This window comes from Lathamus discolor, chromosome 5 (assembly GCF_037157495.1).
Source record: "Lathamus discolor isolate bLatDis1 chromosome 5, bLatDis1.hap1, whole genome shotgun sequence".
NCBI lineage: Eukaryota > Metazoa > Chordata > Aves > Psittaciformes > Psittacidae > Lathamus > Lathamus discolor.
Genome location: NC_088888.1, coordinates 7,237,106 through 7,258,216, shown reverse-complemented (window position 1 = coordinate 7,258,216; position 21,111 = coordinate 7,237,106). Strand labels below are relative to the sequence as shown.

General features: G+C 44.5%; 1 protein-coding gene across 1 annotated transcript; it reads left to right on the top strand.

Moving 5' to 3' along the window:
• Positions 1-67: 67 nt before the first annotated feature.
• On the top strand, positions 68-16,991 carry SNX5 (sorting nexin 5). The gene is made up of 13 exons (XM_065679596.1): positions 68-152; positions 8,744-8,848; positions 9,368-9,478; positions 10,075-10,196; positions 10,527-10,650; positions 11,271-11,366; positions 12,595-12,700; positions 12,781-12,856; positions 13,660-13,699; positions 13,788-13,874; positions 14,547-14,706; positions 15,330-15,415; positions 16,433-16,991. The coding sequence occupies exons 1-13, from the start codon at positions 120-122 to the stop codon at positions 16,478-16,480; spliced, it is 1,194 nt and encodes a 397-aa protein (XP_065535668.1). The 5' UTR covers positions 68-119; the 3' UTR covers positions 16,481-16,991.
• The last annotated feature ends 4,120 nt before the right edge of the window (positions 16,992-21,111 follow it).

Here is a 21,111-nt window from a genome sequence, read left to right as displayed (position 1 = left end):
CCGGGACGGTGGGGGTGTGTCGCCGGCGGCGGGAGGCGGGGGCGGCTCCGCCCCGGGCTTATATGAGGCGGCGGCGGCGGTAGCGGGGAGGGCGGTGAGCTGGGTTGTGGCTCGGCGGGATGGATTTGCTCCGGGAGGACGCGCAGAGCAAGGTGAGGGCGGCGGCCCGGGGCCAGCTGGTGGGAGTGCGGCCGGGCTGGCCCCGCGGAGCGTGAGGGAGCTCCCGTCCCGCCTGCGGCAGCGCCGGAGCTTTACTTCGGTTCGGTTTCTTGGGGTGTTTCTGGTTGGTTTCCTTTAAAGTGTTAATTTCCTTAGTCCCGGTGCTGCTTGTTCCCTGCACCCAAGGTCCTGTGTGAGCATGGTCGGGGTGAGCGTGGGGTGTTGCCCCTGAAGGAAGAGGTGCCCAGAGAAAGATAAAGAGGGGTGGGAGGAATTAAAGCCAGAACGGGAAGGATGGAAGGGCTTTGGCTGCCACAGGCAGTGCAGGCTGTGTGTGGAGCACCTTGGTGGTGATGGGAGCAGGATGACAGGCAGGGCCTGGGCCTGCTGGGGATGGAGGAGCTGGACCTGCTCGTCAGGCTCTGTGGCTGGGCATTCGCAGTGAAACGCTGTAGGTGCTTTTGCTGAGGTGCTTAAACTTGCAGGCCAGCTCGTGTGCCTGTGCCCAGCTTTCCTGGTGATGTGGCCTGTGTTCACCAGGCTGTCAGCTCTCCCTTCGGTTGGGCCACTCGCTTTCCTTTGCTTGCCACAACGGTAGCTGACTTCATTTGTCCTTTCTCTGTAGTAGTGTTGAAGCTTTAAGGGCAAAGGAGGCTTATGTCTTGTCTTTGAGGGAGTGTGTGGGGGTTGCTCAACGTGAAGACTCTCAACTTTGCAGAGGAAATGCAAATTGAATGCAAAAATGGGAACTTTGTGAATCAATGTGCATGTATGTTGGCAGTGCTTGGAGTTATTCCCTATGCTGGGGAAGCTGCTTGGCTTAATCTACCTAGTTTAATAACTACCCCCAACACGCATTGTATAGGAGGTAAGCCAGTTCTGTAGCAGTCTGTGAGCTGCCTATTTGACTTTCATATTGGTGCAGTAGCTTTGCACTGTGACTAAGCTTAACTCACTTGTGGGTAGATGAGATGTGCCTTACACTGTTAAGGGAGCTTGAGTCTTTTCATTCTGTGTTTTCTCTAGTTTTTTGGAAGATGTGTATTGGCTGACTTGAGAGCTAGGAATACACCTACTTGCAACTTTCCTAGGTAACTTCCTTGCATATGGACAACTTAAATATGTACAACTTCTCCTCCATATGACTTTTAAAGCAATCTTGATCCAGCAGAATAGGCAAATGTTTGTTGAGCAAGTGTTTTCCTGTTGCTTGTTTTGAGCTATGAATGAGCCAGTGCTTTAACTTTTTCCTGCTGTGTGTGAATCTCTTAATATTGTGGTGTCTGCCACTTGAGAATGAATCTAAGTCTTTACAGGCTTGCAGGACCTGCTGGGGAAGGTAAAATATCAACTGTCTTTCAGCAATTGGTAACTTTGAGTGTTTGTATGTCATTTTGAACTTAACAAGAATATTGGGGGGAGGGGAAAATGTTCCTACAGTGAGGGCTTGAGTAGCTTTAAGCTCTAATGCTCAATGGCCAAAGATTAACCAGCTTGTGTCAGGTAGTAGGGCTGCCTTGGGATTCAGGCAGCAAGGGGGAGAATAGAAATACTCCTGTCTTTGTCTGTTCCTGTTTAGGTAAGGAAACAGCATGTGGAACTGGTGTGTGGCCAGTAGATAAAGCCTATGCCTATAAAGGAAACTTCATTAGGTATTAACCTTGCATAGGACTCATTGGTAAGTATAAACTAAAAACTGACCCTGAGGTGGCAAAGCAGGAGAGGCTCAGGATATGTAGGAAGAGGGAGGAAGAGTAGGAGAAGGGTGACTGGAAGTGCAGCGGGGAAAGATGGTGTAATCTGTCATGGAGAGGAAAAGGCACTTCAGAAAGTGAAGTGAGTAGTGGGACTGCCAAGCTAAGCTCAGTGTTTTTTAATGTCAGTGGCTTGATAGCATTTTAAAGGCTGCAGTCTGCAGTTAAACTGCTCTAGATTGAAATACTGAGAGAGTATTGTAGCCCCTTTTTCTCAGAACAGTCAGTGAGAGAGATAAAAATGGTATGCCATAGCCTGGGACTTGCTCCTATTACTCCTGAACAGCACTTCTCCATGCTAGACAGCTTCTATATGTTCTATAAACAGAGGAAAAATGAGAGCCTACTAGATCTTGCTTGTGTTCTGCAGGAAAACTGCTTGTGCATCCTTCTGGGCCTGAAAGCAAGGGGGTAGATGAACTACCAGCAAGGAGAAAGCTACCAGATAAATATAATGTACTGTTAAGGACATAGAGAATCCCAGACTGGTTTGTGTTGGAAGGGACTTTAAAGCTCATCCAGTTCCAACCCCTGTCATGGGCAGGGACACCTTCCACTAGAGCAGGTTGTGCCAAGCCCCATCCAACCTGGCCTTGAACACTGCCAGGGATGGGGCAGCCACAGCTTCTCTGGGCACCCTGTGCCAGGGCCTCAGCACCCTCACAGGGAAGAACTGCCTAATGTCCCCTCTGTAAATCTCCCTCTGTCATTTTAAAACTATTTCTCCTTGTCCTGTCCCTACAGGCCCTTGTCAAAAACCTCTCTCCAGCTTTCTTCTCTGCCCTTTTAGGCACTGGAAGCTGCTTTAGGGTCTCTGTGGAGCCTTTTCTTCTCCAAGCTGAACAAGCCCAGCTCTCTCAGCCTGTGTCCTGTTTGCACTAATGATCTGATCTCAAATCCATGGGAAATGAGGAGAGCATGGTGAGAGGCTGCGTTGCTGAAACACCCTACCACCGGTTCCGTCCTCACTGCAGGGGTCAGCAAAACATTCTTGTAGATGCTGACTGTGGCTTAGGGGTTGCTTCTGTTGCCTGATTCCAATTTTAGCTGGGCATGCATCATGTTACAGGTGGCATGTTGGCTAAAAGTGCTTAGCCATGGGCTGTGCTCTGCCAGCAGACTGCTGCAGTGGGGTGGGTTTGGCCTGTGCTGCCAAAGCTGCTTCTTGACCCCTCGAGCTGAGGAAGAAGTGGGTTGAGTGGAGGTGTCCATGTGCTCCTTGGTGGAGCAAGATGAGCTAGAGAAACTTTTCCTTTGAATATGGGATCCTTGAATGTCCTGCCCTCTGTAAAAAGGTGTGTGACCGCTTGGTTTCTGCAATGATGCAGAGATCCCTCTGACAGGAGAGCAAAGTGATCAAGGCCAGCTTATTGCACAGCCAGTGGTAATAGTGGCTGCCTTCTGCTTACTTGGCAAGCACTGTACTTGGTGAGAAATGTGATTGCAGTGACTAAATTGAGCTGTTACTTCCTCTTTATCTGTTTTAAGCAAAAGTAATTAAACCATTGCATTGCTGGAGTTCTGTGGTCCAAAGTCACAAATTTGGGGAAGCGTTTTTTGTATCGTAAATAGCAGCATAAAAACTGAGTGCAAGAAGGCTGGTTCAGTGCCTAGATGTAACTTTATACTGCTTCACCTGCATGTTAGAGAGCAAACAGCGTATCTGTTACAAAGGCTGAAAAATCAAAGTTTCACATCTACTGTATTGCATCTGCACTGATGCATGTGTGCAGTGTACTTTGATGTATTTTTAGTATCTTGATTAAAGGGAAACTTAGGCCACTTGTATCAAATATGACTAAAACGTAGTTCTAGCAAATAATGCCGCTAATACTTGCTGGCCAGTTACTCTATGTTTGCTGGTTAACTCCTGGGTGTTGAAACAAGTCCTTCTGAGGGCTCTATATAAACTGCCAGGAAAGATCATGATCTTTTAGTGCTCTCTGGAGAGCACTTAAACTGGCTTAATTAGACTGCTCTGTATAAAAGTAATGAATTCTGGGTAGTGGCAGATGTAATCACTACACTCTTGTTTGTGGCTGTTGTTTGAATGACAGCAGGGAAGTGATCAGTAAGAAGAAAGGTTTTCTTATAAGGTAGCTGACAATAAGCAGAAAGCTCTGTGATATGCAAGCCCTTGTGGAAGGGCTCCTTGCTTCTTCTGGGAGCCTAGCTATGTGTGAAAACCCTGCATTAATCTAAACAAACATGGATTCTTATTTTGCTAGCAGTTGGATATTGTACACAGTTGCTTGCACTGGCAGATTCTTTTGTTAGAATGCAGAAGTAACATCGAGTCATCCAGAGCTGATGCTAAAACTGCCAGCAGCTCAGGCCACTTGAAAGAAGCAGCTTCAGTGGTGAGGGCATTTCATTCCCCTGGGTACCTGTGAATGTGAAGGTGTGTTTGCATTGGGTGAGGCTGGTCAGAAACTTGTCTGTCAAGCTAAAGCCAGGGCAGGTGATGGTAATCGATGGGTTGTACTTAAATGATCCAACCCTTTAGTATCCCTAAGCAATGGAAAAAGTGCTGTAAAACTGTGTCTGGATTGGTCACAGTAATGCTCTCTGCTGTTTCTTCTCTTGGGCTTCCTGATAAGGTGATAGATAATTATGGTACCAATTAGGACACTATTTTTAGTCTTCTAGTCCCGGTGCCTAGAAGCATGGATCAATAGGATGACTGTGTGTTATTCTGGAGGGCTCTGCTTATGTCTTGTTTTAATTTCCAGGTCAGAGTGTGGTGGACAGTATCTTTACTGAGCAGGGAGAAGTTTTTCTTCAATCCTCACAAACCCCACTGGATCCCAACACAAGTCACTACAGGCATGAAGCTAGAAGGTGTCAGAGCAGCTGTAACAGTTGCTGTGGTCACTGCAAAACAGAAGTGTCTAAGCTTTTTCTGAGAAAGGGAAATAAGAGGTGAAAGTGAGGAACTGTGCTGAGCTTGAGTGAGTGTTTCAGTTTGCTGTTTCCCCACTGTGCTGTTCCAGGAGTTGCCATCCTTTACTTCTTCTGGACATGAGTTCCAAGTAAGGAATAATCTCTTACCAGCTGCTGAGCTTGGTCTATATACCCTTAAGAGCATGGGGGTGATGGTGGTTTCTGGTAATTGGGATGGAGAAACTTCATTTCTCTTGCCCCCTGCTTGGACTGCATGGAAGAAGCCATGATGTCCTAGCAGAGAAATGCCTCCAGAGATGGAGCTGCCAGACATGGCAGGCTAGAGAGCTAGGATGGAGTGGTTTCATGGGAAGGCCTTGGGTTGGATGCCTGTTATGGTAAAGAAATGAGCCTGGGGCCTGATGATGAAAGCTTAATTCCTTTGTTCTGCACAGCCTTCATGTGATCATAAGCAAGGTGGTCTTCATTTGTGCTTGTAGGGTGGGTGTAAGAGAGATGGTGGAATGAAAGGTCCTGAATGATGAGCTGCTAATGCTACAGGAGGCAGGTGCTTGTGTTGACTGAGGGCTGGTGTGGAACATCTGCTTTAGGTGTCTGCTGGGTTAGTGCCTTATAGAGCTGTGGTAACAAGATGAGGTGGGGGGGGATGCTGCTTGTTTCTAATTCAGTGGAGAAATGCTGCTCCAGCATGTTCTTGTAGGGAAAGGAAGAGCTCTATCTTCCCAAAGTCAGACATTGTGAATGCTCTCTTTGTAGTCTGAGCCTTGCTGCCATGATTGTGTAATCCTAAAGGTCTCTGGCCTGGAGCTAGGAGGCCACAGTGACCTTCACAGGAATAAAATAGAATGGTGGTTTTGATTCTCTCTTTCAGACAGCTCCAGGTCCTTTACTGAACTCCAGAGTCCTGAAGTGCTGAGGTGATAATCCTGTGTATATAACTGTCTTCAAACAGTTATGTGCTTAATGCTTGAGCTTGCAGTGGCCTTCAACAATACGGGGCCATGTATGCTTATAGCATATGTTTAGGGTAATAGAGGACCAAGACTTTTTAATTTTAGCAAGTGGCTTCATGTAGGCTTGAGAGGCTGAAACCCACCACTGGATGTAGGGGTGCTCTTGATTCCTATTTCTGGGCTGCTCTCACATTTTGGGCACTATGTATAGTACAACTGCTCTGGAATGCACAGCTGAGCACTGCTGCTGACTCCCAATTGTTTCTGTGTGAGGCCACACTGGGGCAATAAGCTGTCTTGCAGCAGCATCCCTGGGGATTGTTGAAGCTGGAGGTTATTTGTTCTTGCTCATTGCCTCTGCGATTTATAGTCCTGGTGTGTGGGGAGAAATGCCTGTGATACAAGAACTGCTTTAACCTGACTGAGTAGTACCATCCTGTGTCCATACCTGCCCATCTCCTGTGCAGCCAAGTACTAGGCATGGAAGGGGGTGCAGACAGCACTTAATCATGGCTTACCTTCTCCACAAGACTTAATAAGAAAGCTCACAAATTCTGGACTGGCTGATTGGTGTAATCCTTTCCTTAGTTTAACTGAGAGGAAGCAGTTTCCTTTGGCTTATCATACTTTCCAGACTCAGCAGTTCATATTGTTAGCACTGCTGAGCCTGTTTGGACAGCAAAGATAAGTAAGCAGGATGTAAAACACTGGGGTCTGCATCGTTGTCACTGCTTTGACTGCTAGTGTTATCTGGCTGGGAAACACTGGCCAACACAGAGCTGTACTTGCAGTGAGACTAATGCCTAAATGGTGGCCTTCTATCTGTCCTTCCTCTAGTGCTTGAATGGGGCAGCTTCTGCCTGAATCAGTGTCAGTGACCTCTGAACCATGCACATGTGGGCTGTTTGGTCTATGCCTTCCTAGTAAGTATCAGAATTGCATGCCTGTAGGATAAAATGATGATCTGTCGTATGGGGTTACTGGAGAGAAGCGACTGCTGTTGGAGTTCCTGTAGTGTTCAGAGTCCCACTGTGTCCATTTGGATGTGAGCAGTGCTGGGACTGCTAGGAACTGTGTTCCAGGGCATACTGTGTTTCAGGGCATGCTGTGTAAGCTGAACATTCTTGTTTGTTGCCAAAGCAATACCCAGGATGGGATAAAAGTCTTCTGTCCTATAGAAGCCAGAATGGGAAGCTCAGTGTGCTGTGTACATGGTCTTTCCATAGTCATAGAATCACAAGCTTCAACTACTAGCTGAAGTGGGAGATGGAAGCCTTTAGCATGGCTTGAAGGATAAGGATTGACTGGGCTATCCCTTGTTTAGGTGTGAGACTCTGATTATAGATGATAGCAGTAACCAGCAGTGGTAGTGGGAGTTGAGGCAGGGACAGGCTGGCTGGAGGCAAATGCATGCAGCCAGAGACTTGTTTTCCACCAGATCTGGGCTGCAGCACACAGATGACCAGACTAAGGAAAAGCAGTTTCCAAAGCTTTTGGATGTAAAGCTTCACCATATGAAGGGCAACCCCTCAAAAGCTTCTGGAAAGCTGCATAAGAACTGAAGGCAGCCTTCAAGCTATCTGTGACATGACAGCCTTGCTTAGATGCTGTCTGGCACTGCTTGCTTGTGGGCTTTGATGCTGAAGCTTGTGCTTAGTGGGAGGTAAGGCCAAGCTCCTGGCTGGTGGGTTCTGTGTATTTATTTGTATGCTGCAGGGTGGTGAAATGATATCAGTCTCCTGCTTGCTTTCCTGGGAAGGCATTCAGAATTATCTCTAAAGGATAACCTTGGGATTCAGCCTGGCTGTGATGGTCACTCTTAAGCAAACTTCTTGTGTTGTGACCTTGATCTGTGGCAGCTTCTTCCTTCTGCAGAGAGTAAGTGCTGCAGCACTGAAGGGATGGCCTCTTTGGAGACTGGTTTTGTTTCACATGATGGTGGTTCCTGTGCTAGGCTGAGGTTCCTCCATGCTTGCGGACTACAGATGACTGAAGCTTGTGATCATCACTAGTGTTTAATAGCTTGTGAAGGTCTATTTCTTGGTATCTAAACACGTGATTCTGCTTGATGTAAGAACTGCAAGTATGTATTCCTCTTAAGTGATGCTGGATAGGCCTAAACTTTTTTTGCTTGTTTCTGAGGTCATTCAGGAAATTGAAGCCACAATGAATAATATGATGCCAGGTATCCTGCAAATAAGATCAAATAGTGCTACTGCCACAGTGTTCTTGGGTTTTGACCCTGTTTCTGGCAACCAGTTGGCTCTTAGACTTTATGGGAGCCTAAAGGTGTTTTGTACCCCACTTTTCTCCAAGATCAGAAGTGGTGTATCCTCTGCAGCTGTCAGCACAGCAAGTGGAATATATGCAGTAGTTTTGGGAGGTAGGAATGGCAGTAGTGATCAATCTGGGCCTGGTGAGGAAGCATCAGGCTCTTGCCTAGGGCTTGCTACTTGTGATAGATAAAAGCATGTAATTCTTCTTGCCTTAGATTAAAGCAGCTCTCTGATCTAAGAGTGAGGAAACGGATCACAAGACTAGGCTCTTGGGAGCTGTGCTGCCATATATCGTGGAGGCCCAGGGTAATGAAGAGAGAACTATTTTGGTTGTTGCTTAAATGGCAAATGGCTCTGGCTTGATGTGTTCCAAGTAAACAAGCTGGAGAAGTACTTGAAGGAAGATGCTTTTTTCAAGGCAGGTATTTCCAAATAGTAGTGTCAGTTCTACCAACTGGTTCTATTGGTTCTTCAGGCTTTAAGCTAATAAGCCTTGGTCTTTTCCTGTGTTTGGAAGGGAAAGCTTGCCACAGTGATCTGCAGGTAGTGTCACGTCTGTTGTGCTTGTTCATATGTGCTGATCCTGAAGACAGCAGGTTAGTGCAGTGTGGTTCTTGGTGATAGCTGATGACCAGTCTAGCTTCACTAAACCTACTTGATGTTTGAACTGAGGCTTATACTGTGAATTCTGTTGCAGCTGAGGTCTGTATCGGTAGACCTGAATGTTGATCCTTCTCTCCAAATTGATATACCTGATGCCCTAAGTGAAAAAGACAGAGTGAAGTTCACTGTGCATACTAAGGTAAGATCATGGGGTAGAAAGAAGTCTTTATAAATGTTATGCAAGTAATGTTTGTATTTGTAATATGCATACCTGTAAAGATGGACTTGGCAATGAAAGAAATCTAATTAGATGGAGATTTTTCCACTTAAAGGTGGCCTGAGAGTGCGTGTGTATATATGCAGAAACTTCAGATTTCCTGAGACTTGAACACTCTCTAAATAGAGACTAGGTAGCTGGTACACTAGGTTGGCTTTGCTGAGGAATCCTAGCTTGACACCAGGAAACTGGGGAGTAGGGGTAGAGAAACCAGTTACTGTGAAACTTCATAGAATAAACTGCATTAATGCTGTTTCACAACAGTGCCTTTTCTTTAAATAGTCTCCTTGGGAGTATGGCTCTGAAAAGAGTGCCAGCTCAGCTAAAAGGGAGTAGGCGAGGCTCTTACTAGGCAAAATAGCTTCCTTTGGAAAGGGACAGAACTGTTTCTAAAAGCTACTAATTTACAAAACAGTAGGGCTTCTATATCTTCTTTTCCAGACTACACTGCCAGCTTTTCAAAACCCTGAGTTTTCAGTTACAAGGCAGCATGAAGACTTTGTGTGGCTGCACGATACGCTCACTGAAACTGAGGAGTATGCAGGACTCATTGTAAGTACTTCCTAAAAAACTTAATTCCACGCAAAAGACTATAGTGATTTAAAATGCATATTAGTAAGGGCATGAAGCTTGCTTTATTAATATTACTAGCATTTAATAACTTGGGTATTCCCTATACTTCCTCTTGCCTTAATTCCCAAACAGCTTGAGTGGTATGGCTCTTATGTTAACTTATGAACTTATGGCTGTTGATATAGCTTGGAGCAGCAAAAAAAACGTTGGTGCTCTGGCAGTCTTTGACTCTCTGGTGGTGCTGGAAGATGATACAGTGAAAGACTCCTACTTAATATAGTCTTTCTTTCCTATTATGATTTTTCTAAGAGGCCCTGTGGGCCATAGAAGATGGCTGACTATAGGGTGGATATAGAAGCTGTTCCTCTTGGTTGGTTTCCTTCCTGGGGCAGAGGTAGCACAGAGCTGGAAGGAGCAAGCAGGGACCCAGACATCAAAATGGCCTTAGAATTCCTGGGTGTGAAGCCTCCCTGGCTTGTGATGACCAGGTACAAGGGCCTCCTTCCAGGGAAGGCTAGAAATAGTTTTGGAAAGCTTTATTTGCTAGCACTATCACTAACAAATTCCTTGGCTAGATACCTCCAGCACCTTCAAAGCCTGACTTTGATGGTCCCAGAGAGAAGATGCAGAAGCTGGGGGAAGGAGAAGTGTCCATGACAAAAGAAGAGTTTGCCAAAATGAAGCAAGAGCTAGAAGCGTAAGTAGAATGAGACTGCTGCCAAAAGCTGCACTTTGAGAATCCTCCTGGGAGGGCAACTTAGTTGGTGATAACTGATTTTGAGTGTGACTGGTTTGAAGGGTGTCTGATGCTGCATAGTCTTTAAAATCCTAGAGCTGGGAGTTGCTAAAAGTTTCTTTTCAAACTGGAAAACTTCCTAGCTAAAAGGATTGAAAATAGCGTCTCTATCACCACTAGCTATTTCAGAGGCATGCTGATGAATATTTTCACTGGATAAACTTAAAGCAATTCTTTGTATATTGAAGAAGGCAGTACAAGAGAAGATCTCAGTGTGTTCTTTCCTTTCAGTGAATACCTTGCTGTCTTCAAGAAGACTGTATCATCACATGAGATCTTCCTTCAGCGGATTTCTTCTCATCCTGTGCTCAGCAAAGATCGCAATTTTCATGTTTTCCTGGAGTACGACCAGGATGTAAGTCACTTCTTTCTCCTTTCTGAATGAGGCACAATGTTAGAGGTGTCCCTTTTTCTGGCACAGTCAGAATGTTATGTAAATCTATGTGCAGCATCAGTGAGCAAGATATTGCCAGTACTTCTGTGAGATGATAAAAGGGTGAACAGCCTGACCTTTAGACCTCTTTCTGCTATAAATCTCATCTTTGTTTCTTAATTCTAGTTAAGTTGGTTAGGAAGTCAGCTTTGTATGCCTTTATCTTAGGAACAAGTATGGTTCAGGTGTAGCTGTGCTGTGTGTTGCATGGTCCTGAAATGGAATAATGGAGGTCTATTAAAGTTAGTGCTGCATCAGTTTTGTCGCACTCAGTGATGAGGGATAGATGCTGATCTAAGATATGTAAGGAAAAACTGGGCTGTTTCTGAGAATAGGGAAAAACTCTGTGGCACACAATAGTTGAACAACTTCTAGTCAAGCCATTTCTTCATACATCTTATACAAGTGCTCTGGAGAGCTGGGAAATCAGCCTGCTCTGTCATATGCTAGATGTAAATGATGTTACTTCATTGCATATGTCAAAATCCTCACTTTTTTCCCCTTGGGATAACTTTTTAAAGCCGTTTTGGTCTCTGTTGCAGCTGAGTGTTCGGAGGAAAAACACAAAAGAGATGTTTGGTGGCTTTTTGAAAAGCATGGTAAAGAGTGCTGATGAAGTCCTTTTCTCTGGAGTCAAGGTAAGGTAGTTGCTTTACCTCTTGCATACCCTCATTGATTGTTACTTCCTGCTCTAGGGAGGTTAGTTATGTCTGCTTTAGGATTGAGGTATGTAAGTCTCAGCTACTAATGCTAACCTTCCTTGTTACTGCTGTCCCACGTTGGGTGGAGTAGCATGGATTAATTTTGTCTTTTGTAGAAATAAGACAATAAAGCTATAGGCTGTTAAAAATTGAAGTGCATATTTAAAAGTTTCTGGTGGATGCAGAAAAATTGCCTTAACACCTGATACTGGTGAAGAGGAAGGAACTACACCTTCAGCAAATGTGCTTATGGCTCTTGTCTGCTTTGGAGCTCTGAACAGACATGATTTTACAGGTTTGTGCTTGCACTAGACAAGATCAACTACCAAAGACTCCTGCAACTAGTCCAGCTTCAGCTATTCTATGGTGCTGCCACAGTAGCTCTTTCTAATACACGTGCTGTTCTAATCAGGATGTCAGGAAACATTACAGTATGTATAATGTTTGGTGTGGATGTGAAGCAAGCTTGTAAGCTGCTTAGCTACTGTGTTGTAGCAGGCCTGGGAAATACCAACCGTTAGTATCCCAGAGGGCTGTCTGATACCAGCTTACTGGTTGGTTCAGACAACCTGCAGTGTTGAATATTTGAGTGTTAAGTCCATCTTCACTGTGGTAAAGAAACTTGCTGGACAGCTTGGTTTGTCAAATTCTTGGCTCAGGATCTTGTCTCGAACTCTGCTCTTCAGTAGAGGTTGATGGGCATAATGAATCCCGGACTGGTTTGGGTTGGAAGGGACCTTAAAGCTCATCCGGTTCCAACCCCTGCCACAGGCAGGGACACCTTCCACTAGTCCAGCTTGCTCCAAGCCCCTTGTGTCCAACTTGGCCTTGAACACTGCCAGGGATGGGGCAGCCACAGCTTCTCTGGGCACCCTGTGCCAGGGCCTCAGCACCTTCACAGGGAAGAATTTCTTCCTGATGTCTCATCTCAGTCTCCCCTCTGTCAGGTTAAAGCCATTCCCCCTTGTCCTGTCCCTACAGGCCCTTGTCAAAAGCCCCTCTCCAGCTTTCTTGTCAGCCCCTTTAGGCAGTGGGAGACTGTTTATAAAGTCTCCCTTGAGATGCTCAGGTGGCTGTGGTTATATGTCTTGGCCCCTTCCAAAATAGAGATGTGCTTGTATTCTGCAGTAATATAACTGACTTAACAGGTCATTCTCTCTTTCAGGAAGTAGAAGACTTTTTTGAACAAGAGAAGACTTTTCTTGTGAACTACTACAACAGAATCAAGGATGCATGTGCAAAAGCAGATAAGATGACAAGATCTCATAAAAGTGAGTATTTTCAAAGACCTTCCTAAAGTTCTTGCAGTCTTGCTGATTTAAGCCTGAAAGCCTTGCCTTTGTTCTTGCAGATGTTGCAGATGACTACATTTATACTTCAGCTTGCTTGAACAGCCTGGCATTAGAAGAGCCTACAGTTATCAAAAAGTAAGCAATTGTAACTGTCCATAAGCATACCTCGAGTCTGGGAATATCAAGTTGCTTCTGCAAAATCCAGGGGATTGAGTCATAGCTGGTTTGGGTTTCTTGAATTGCAAGCAAGTGGTTTGAAACTTTCTTTTCTCTGCTGCTCCTGGTGATTCTTAACTAGCTGATCTCTTGCCAGTAGTGCCCTAGAGCTGAATTGTGCTAGTCATCAAAGCTTCTTTTAAACAGAAGTCTCCTTGATATTTTTTTCCAGGTCACTAACTCCCAGAGAATATGAGAGGAAGGGGTTGTGCATCTGTTCTAATGTGCTGTTAAATACAACCACAGCTTACACTGGACCTGTATTATCTTCTGGACTTTTGAAGTTCCAGAATAATAGGGCACTTTTTAAGTTATGGAAACATTGTCAGCTTCTCTAAGGTGAATTATTCCACCTTCCTAAACTTTGCTATCTATTTACCAAGGCTGGTAAATAGATAGCCTGGGAAAAACAGAGTATACCTGGTTAAAACAGAGTGTATAGCTGAGTAAACAAGATGGTTCATCCCTCTTGGAGGGTAGTAGCAGGGAAATTCTTTACAAGACCTTCATGCTCTAGAAGTCAGTGTTTACTTAAAATGGTGTTTAGCTGCTTAGCTGTAGTAGTCTATTGAGCTGTAATCCAGCACTTCTTTTGTTAAACCTTTTGTCTATGTCTTTGCCTAGACCTGAGTTCTGGTCAAGATATTGATGGGATCTGTGTATCGTGGTATTTATCAGACTAAGAAGTATCAACAACTTACTTATGCTGTTTTTCCTTGTAGGTACTTGTTGAAAGTTGCTGAGCTCTTTGAGAAACTCAGGGTAAGAGAAGCTTCGGAGGGGGAGAAAATCTCTGAATGTGAATGTTGCTGTTTCCTGTTATATACCAACTAGTTGATCTTTTCTGCAGAAGGTAGAGAGTAGAGTTTCATCTGATGAAGACTTAAAGCTCTCTGAACTGTTGAGATACTACATGCTCAATATAGAAGCTGCTAAGGTGAGAACAGTTTTCTCTTTGAAGCTTAGTTTTATTATGGGCATCATGACTCACTTGTGGTGTTCTTTGTGCTTTAAGAAGACAGGAAGTCTACCTTAAAGTAAGCTGGACCCTTGTTTTGCTGAAGCAACCTGGCACTTCTAAACCACAGCAGAATACAGAAACTATATATTGGCTAACTGCAGTCCAGCCCACTTACAGAAGGGCTGTTTGAGATCTCCAAACAGTTTTTCTAGATTAGAAAGAAATTAGTGCCGAGACCTGTACTACTTGTCATGTCTAGGTTAGTATAGTTGGTCTGTTAGATCTCCACCAAATTAAATGACAGAGACACTTCCCTTAATAGAAGTAGACTGAAGGAGTTCAGAAAGTGCTATTCCTTCTAAGTGGAGAGACCCACCTTACAGGATAAAGCCACTTCAAGGGAAGAAGTGAGGCCTACAGTAGCCCTCAGGCTTCTTTTTGCTCAGGCATAAGTGGCTGTACTGAAAACTTGACACTGCACTGGTGAAAGGCTTCTGTTACCATGCTAAGAGCATAGCAAGTTATAATATCATGTTGGAAGGAGAATCTGGTGCTGAAAGAAGTGAAACCTGCTGCTAAGATAGTTGAACCTCAGTTTGGGAAGTAGTTCTCTAAAGGCTTTGATGCATTATTGCTGTCTACTTTCAGGATCTTCTGTACAGACGTACAAGGGCTCTTGTTGACTATGAAAACTCAAACAAAGCTCTAGATAAAGCGAGACTAAAGAGCAAGGACGTCATGCTGGCTGAGGCACATCAACAGGATTGTTGTCAGAAGTTTGAAAAGATTTCAGAATCTGCAAAACAAGGTATTTGTACTGAATGGGGATCTTAATGCAGTCTGAGTCTCCACCTGACTTTTAAGTACTGAAGGCTTCTGAAGCAAGTAGTCTAAGGGCAATATAGATGCCTGTAAAACTAATGTAGCTAAATGCTTTTAAGAATTGACTGAAGTGTTGTTTTCCGCCTCCATCTGAAGGTGACTACTTAGGCTTCTGATTATCTCAATCAGAACTGTGCAAACAGGCTTTTACTCTGTCCCAGTACAGCTGAGTCTCATACGGAGTTTCAAAAACTCGTTCTTGGATACCTTTGGACAGTATAAAACAGGAAACACGCTTTCATGGTACACATGCTACTCCTTTAATGTTCTTGGTTAAATGCTCAGTGAGAACATGTAATGTGTGGTTTGCTTCTGTTTTATTCTGATTGTCTTCCTACAAAACCTCTGTCTTAGACCAGCTGTTTCCTCACCAAGATGTCAGTGTTGTGTGATGAGTGCATCCCTGGCTACAAACAGAATGGCTAACTCTTGAACCTCTTTGTGGTTGAATACTGTAACTAGAACCGTACAACAACTCATGAAACATCAGAGGCTTTACTGAAAGTTCAGTCACACTTTGTGTGTCTGTTTTGTCTTTGTTTTCTACAGAACTGATGAGCTTCAAACAGAAGAGAATAGCAGCATTCCGCAAAAACCTAATTGAAATGGCAGAACTGGAAATAAAACATGCAAAGGTGTGTTCTTGTTGGAATTTAATATGCATAGCTTTAGAGCAGTGAGTAACTTGAAAAATTTGCTAGGTTCTTTTTAAAGCTAAGAAATCTAAAATAGAAGAGTGCGGCTCTTCAGCTGAGAGCTGAAGAGGGGAAGGAATGGAAGTGAAAAGCTGTAGGTATAGCACATACAAAGACAGTCTTGTCTGTCATGTGCAGAAATTGTTTTCAGCTTGTGACTCCTACAAGACCAGCCGATTGCACTGAAGTGAGAAATCTCAATTTGCAGGTAGTATGTAACAGCTCACCTCATTTCCCATCAGGCAGTCTCATCTGTGGCGGTTGACCCTTCCTGTACTAGGGGCAGCTGCTGCTTCAAGTGTTTCTGAGTGCTGTGAGAGCACATACTGCAGCTTGTGGTTTAGCTGTCAGCCTTTCTCACTCAGCTTGGCAGTGAAAGGGGACACTGGCTTTGTAGCAGCCTCTGCCAGGCTTTACTGAGCAGGCTTAGGAGTAGGCTGCAGAGACAACACTGTGTACTGCCAGCTTAATCCAGGAAAGTGTACACTGGTGACAGGGTCTGTTAACTTAATGTAGAAACAAAGCGGGAAGGCTCAGGAAGAGATAACTGTGCATCCTCAGCTTCTCTTAGAAGAATTCTAATTTCCTCTTTCCTGGGAGTCCTGGACTTCCATCACAGGTAGCTACTTCACTGCTGAGCTTGAATGTGACATAAAGGCTTGACAATAGTAGTGCTCAGTGTAGTCCACCTTAAAACCTTAATACTCTCTTGCCCCTCTTCTGACCATAAACTGAGTCATGGTTGCAGACCTGCAGGAAGAGGCAGATCACAGACTCTGATCTGGTTTTGATGCTTTACTGCTTAAATGCTTGTCTTTGCAGTCTAAGCTCTTTAGTATTGTCATAGGCTACAAAATCCTGGGATGGACCTACTGGTTTGGAAGTCACTTTGGTGTGGGAAGCAGGTTGTTAAATGATCAGTTGTACTCATTTGAAACTAATTCTCTTCCTTTCCAGAACAACGTCTCTCTCCTGCAAAGCTGTATTGACTTGTTCAAGAACTAAAGCGCCTTACTCTGAAAATGTGAAAAAAAGCATCAATTGCACTCGATGGCCAGGGGCAACTTATTGGCTTGACTTCATTAGCTTAAATATTGTCACTGAGATTCTGTTTGACTAATACTTAAATATATTGATAGTGATACATTGACTTTCTTGGTATAAATGAGAATTGTGTATGAATTGTCTGGATGTAGCTAACATCCTCCTGGCTGATAACTCAAAATGAGTCAAATGTAAGAAATCAACTTGCTGTTGACTGACTTCATCTAGCAGAAAATGTTTCCTGAGAACTCCCTTATTTTGCAGGATCAGAGTTATCTGTCTCTTCATAGCCCTGATATATTTAAAACTTGCAAATGGGAGTGACTTATGTGTAGTAATTTTATAAAGCAAATATCTTTAACATTCCACTTCCCAGACAGATTTCTATTACAATATATTTTGGATTTCTATAACTACATTCAGTATTTGTACACTTGGGCAATACAGCAAATAAAGATGTCTGATAGAACAAGCTGTTGTATGGCAACACTTTGTGTGGGAAGTAACATGACAAACTGAGGTTTCAGGCATAGAACTACGACAAATCACTCATCACCTGCAGCCCTTCATTCAGAGCACTAGAGATAAGTGTTTGCTTCCATAGGATTGTTCTTGGAATGGGTGTTGACACAAAATATGGGGACTTCAAGATATATCTGAGTCTTTAAACTTTTACTTCCCAATTGCTGCACACAAAGGAAACCAAGCTTTTCCAAAGCATTGATCTGTACAGGTGGCTTGCACTCCTTCAGATTACTTTACAGTGCTTGATATTTTGTCAGTCTTTTCACTCCTGCAAGCAACAGGAGGCTGTTCACAACTTCAGGAAGCACAGCCCTGAGTCTTCTGTAAGATAAACCTCTTTAAACTTGGTATGGCCAACTGGGCATATGCTGCTGTAGCTGAGGCAGCTCAGCCTATGAAATGGTCCTTTCTATAGGCTGGCTGTCATATGGCTTATGTGGATACAGGTCACTGAGCCATAACCTTCTAAAGGCATCTTTCTGAATGAGTATCTGAGCCTTGCCTAATTTCTTGTGGCTGAACTTTTCTAATTATGCTCAAAGTAACCTATGTGGCTATGCTCTGAGCAGACTGCCTGGAGCAGCTTTAATGAGTTCTGAGAATGGGCAGCTCAGCAGCAGTATATGTGATGATTTGGTAATTTACTTTTCCATGACCTATTGCCTTTTCTCTTTCAGTATTCCATGACAACTGAGCAGCTCTTAGCAGCTGCACTATCCTGCAGCAGTCTAGCTGAAAAATGTCTGAATTGTCTTTACCTTTGCTTGACAGGAATGGTTTCAACTTGTGGTTGATTAAGGTTTCTCCAGTTCATGCTCAACTTCTGCCCAAATAACTCTGTTCCAGCAGCAGCCATACAAGCATATTGCTTGTGGATATGTGGCCCCTGTATAGAAGAGAGCTGGTAGGTGGCATCACTGTCACCTATGACAGATGACTAGGAGTTTATATGACACTTGTCCCGGGGCAACTAGTGGTCCCAAGCTGGGCAATTCATACTGGCAAAGTTTTGGCTTTTCCTAGAAATGCCCACTGTGCCTCTTGCCCTCACTTCTGGCTGCTTCATCGTAGGCTCTGCTGGTGTGCCAGTTCAAGGGCCTTATATTCTCCAGGGAAAGGCATGACAAACAACATATTGTCCTTACTTGAGAAGCAGTCTAGACTGTTGTGGGCTTCATGCACTGCCAGTAACATGTATTTGAGGCTGAGATGCCCTTTGTTAATACTCTTTTAGAGTATTAAATGTTTGCTCTTGCATGGTTTGCACTCCAAATTCCTGGCATAGCTCGATTCAGATTAAAGTATTAAATCTGATCAGGTTAAAAAGTATGTAAAAGACTTAGTGGATGTAATTATAGCTTTATACTAATGTGATAGGTATGGTAGTTCTAGTTAATCTATAGTTAACTGCAAGAAACGGTAGCTGGAAAGCGGTCTGCCAGTAACAGCTGCTCTGAAGCTGTTCTGTGTCCGCTCTGCCGGTAGAGTGCATTGCAGGCAGCTTCGACATCTGAACCGCGTTGACTTGGAAAATACGAGTAGCAGCACAAATCCCGTCGCTGGAGGCCAGTGGGTGGCGGACTGGGGCGGCTGCTGGCAACTCTAATTGCACGGTGTTTACTCAGACTGGGTTGTAATGAGGTACTGGAAAGGCTGCTGCATACCCGAGTTTCTTACCTGGCAGCTGGACATGTGTTGATCTGGAAGAGAAATTAGCTGCATATGTGGGCAGTCTGCTCTTAAGAAAGGACAGAAATCTTTCCTTAACTAATGCAATATGTCTGGACCTGGCTTTCCTTGCAGCAGGGCCTTGAATAAAGCCTTAGCAGAACTAAGATCCACACAAGTACATCAGTGTGATAAGGCAGGCTAGCATCAACATGAATATAAGCTTTTGGAAATATTGCTGAAGCTGAATTTAAAAGACTGGTTGGGGGAGTGAGAGGAGTTTCATTGATGTCCCAGACAAGGATGGACTAGTGTACATTTGATGATCACATCTGTAAAGCAGTTTAACTTTACAAACTTGTTGCTCTGCTTTATGGGTTGTAAATGGGCTTTCAAGAACAAAACCAAGCCTCATCACTATGATGGTAACTGATGTGAAGAGATGTCAGTTCTTTCCTGTCCATTTCAGTGAAGTCAGAGGGGAAAACTAGTGTTTGATAAAGTTTACTGAAGTGTGTTAGTAGCTGGCTCTAATGTTGTTAATGAAGGCAGATACTGCTACTACCTAGAGGTAAGCAAGTTGTTGGCCTGCAGCACAAGTACTTGGGTTCTATGTAATTCCTTCCAGCCATGTTTTCTCCAAGAGTTTAAATAGTAGGTCTCTGCTAATCCAGTTTGCCTCGCATGAGAGAGGATAGGGGTTCTCCCAGCAGGTACGAATCTCCAGCCTGTAGTCAAGGGCATATTGTCTAACCAGAGCTGGTAGCAGAGGTGCATCACTTTGTGCCTTGGTGCTATGCTTGTGGCCTGTGTCACAGGAGATGGGAAACTGCCCTCCAAGGAAGGATGTTTCTGCTGGGCTGCACAGAGTGTTATAGGATACAATGCTTTCTTCTCCTTCCTTTTTCCTTCAACTTCTGATGAGGTTTGGAGTCTAGCTTTTTCTTTTCTATGTTGGGGAGAAGCAGATGTTTGTTATCCTTCCAGCAGAAGCAAGGATCATGAGGAATCTGGCTGCATGCTCAGCATTAGTAAGGAGGTGATTTGTGTTCTTGGACAGGAGTAGCACATCTCTGCTTACAGAGAAGCAATAGTGGCTGTTGTAGTGGTGCAGGCAAGGCGGGCTAGAACCAAGTCTTTGGGTGATGGCTATCTCCAGTGGGACTAGAGCTAATAGGTAAGATAGGCACAAAGCAGTGGATCTGGATGACAGGGCAGACCCAGGAGAGACTAGCAACAGGATAACTGTGCAGAAGGCTGCAGTCCTGATGCTTGCAGCAGGTCACGCATACTAAAATGAGAGCATCTTAGGGATGGGAACCAACCTGGTTGCATAGGAGAAGCTCATAAATGTGTCCTGTTTGTATGAAATTGTGATTCCAGGTGGTGAAATAAAACAGATTTGTAGCCATAGAAAGGGAATGATTAAGGGTTGAGTGTACTTCAAGAAAGAGCTGATTTATGTAGGCACTTACGGTTCTAGGAAGACACATTGCTGATGCTAAGGCTGCTGAACTAAACAGAATGGTTTCTGTGCCTTTGGGATACAGAAAGCCTGGAAGAGCAGTGAGTATGGACTCTTTATGCTAGTTGTTGCTGGGTCTGTGCTTCCCACAGTGGTTTGCAGCTATGGCTGGCTTTACAAGCCTGAGAAACCCTGCTAAACACTGTGACTGGGGGCAGAAGTTCAGGTGCAGCCTCACTTATCTTGGGATGTGCTGCCAACTCCTTCAGCTCCTCTCCTGTTTCTGTTCCATCCTGTTTCTTCCTGACTGCACACTCCGTAGGGGGGCCCTAATCTGCAGCCCTGACCTCTAGCAATTTGTGCTACGCTTCTGATAGCAGCATATGTGGACTTCTCAAAACATGGAGCTGGGGAGGTTTTTTCGGCAGGTATTAATAGTTTCTGGCACTTGCAGTCTCTCAGAAGACTGGGAGGAGCTGCTTGTTTATGCTGTGAAGCAGAGAGCTCTGCAGAGTTCCCATTCTTGGCTGCAGCTTCCAGTACGTCCCTGCTATCCCAGCACTTGCTGCTGTGTCTGAGAGGGCAGTTATTCGTTACTCCAAAGTGTGCTCTTCAGCACCTGCGTCATTACTGGTGACAGTGGAATATCTGTAATGGATTTGAAATCTGTCTGTTGGCAGCTCACTGGTCACCAGCGAATGGATACGGGCACCGGTGATCCATTTTAATCCCTCAGATTGTTGCCTGGCTCCAGCTTTGGAGCCGTGTTCTGAGACCTGTGGTTCATCTGCTGTCTAATTGCTGCGGCCAAGCTCTGGTGTGAGCTCAGCCTTGGGCTTTGTTTACTTTCCACATTACAAAGCCACCGAGAAGGCCCAGCTTGACATCAGAGCCCAGCTCAACATCAGAGCCCAGCTCCACTGGGCTTTTGTGC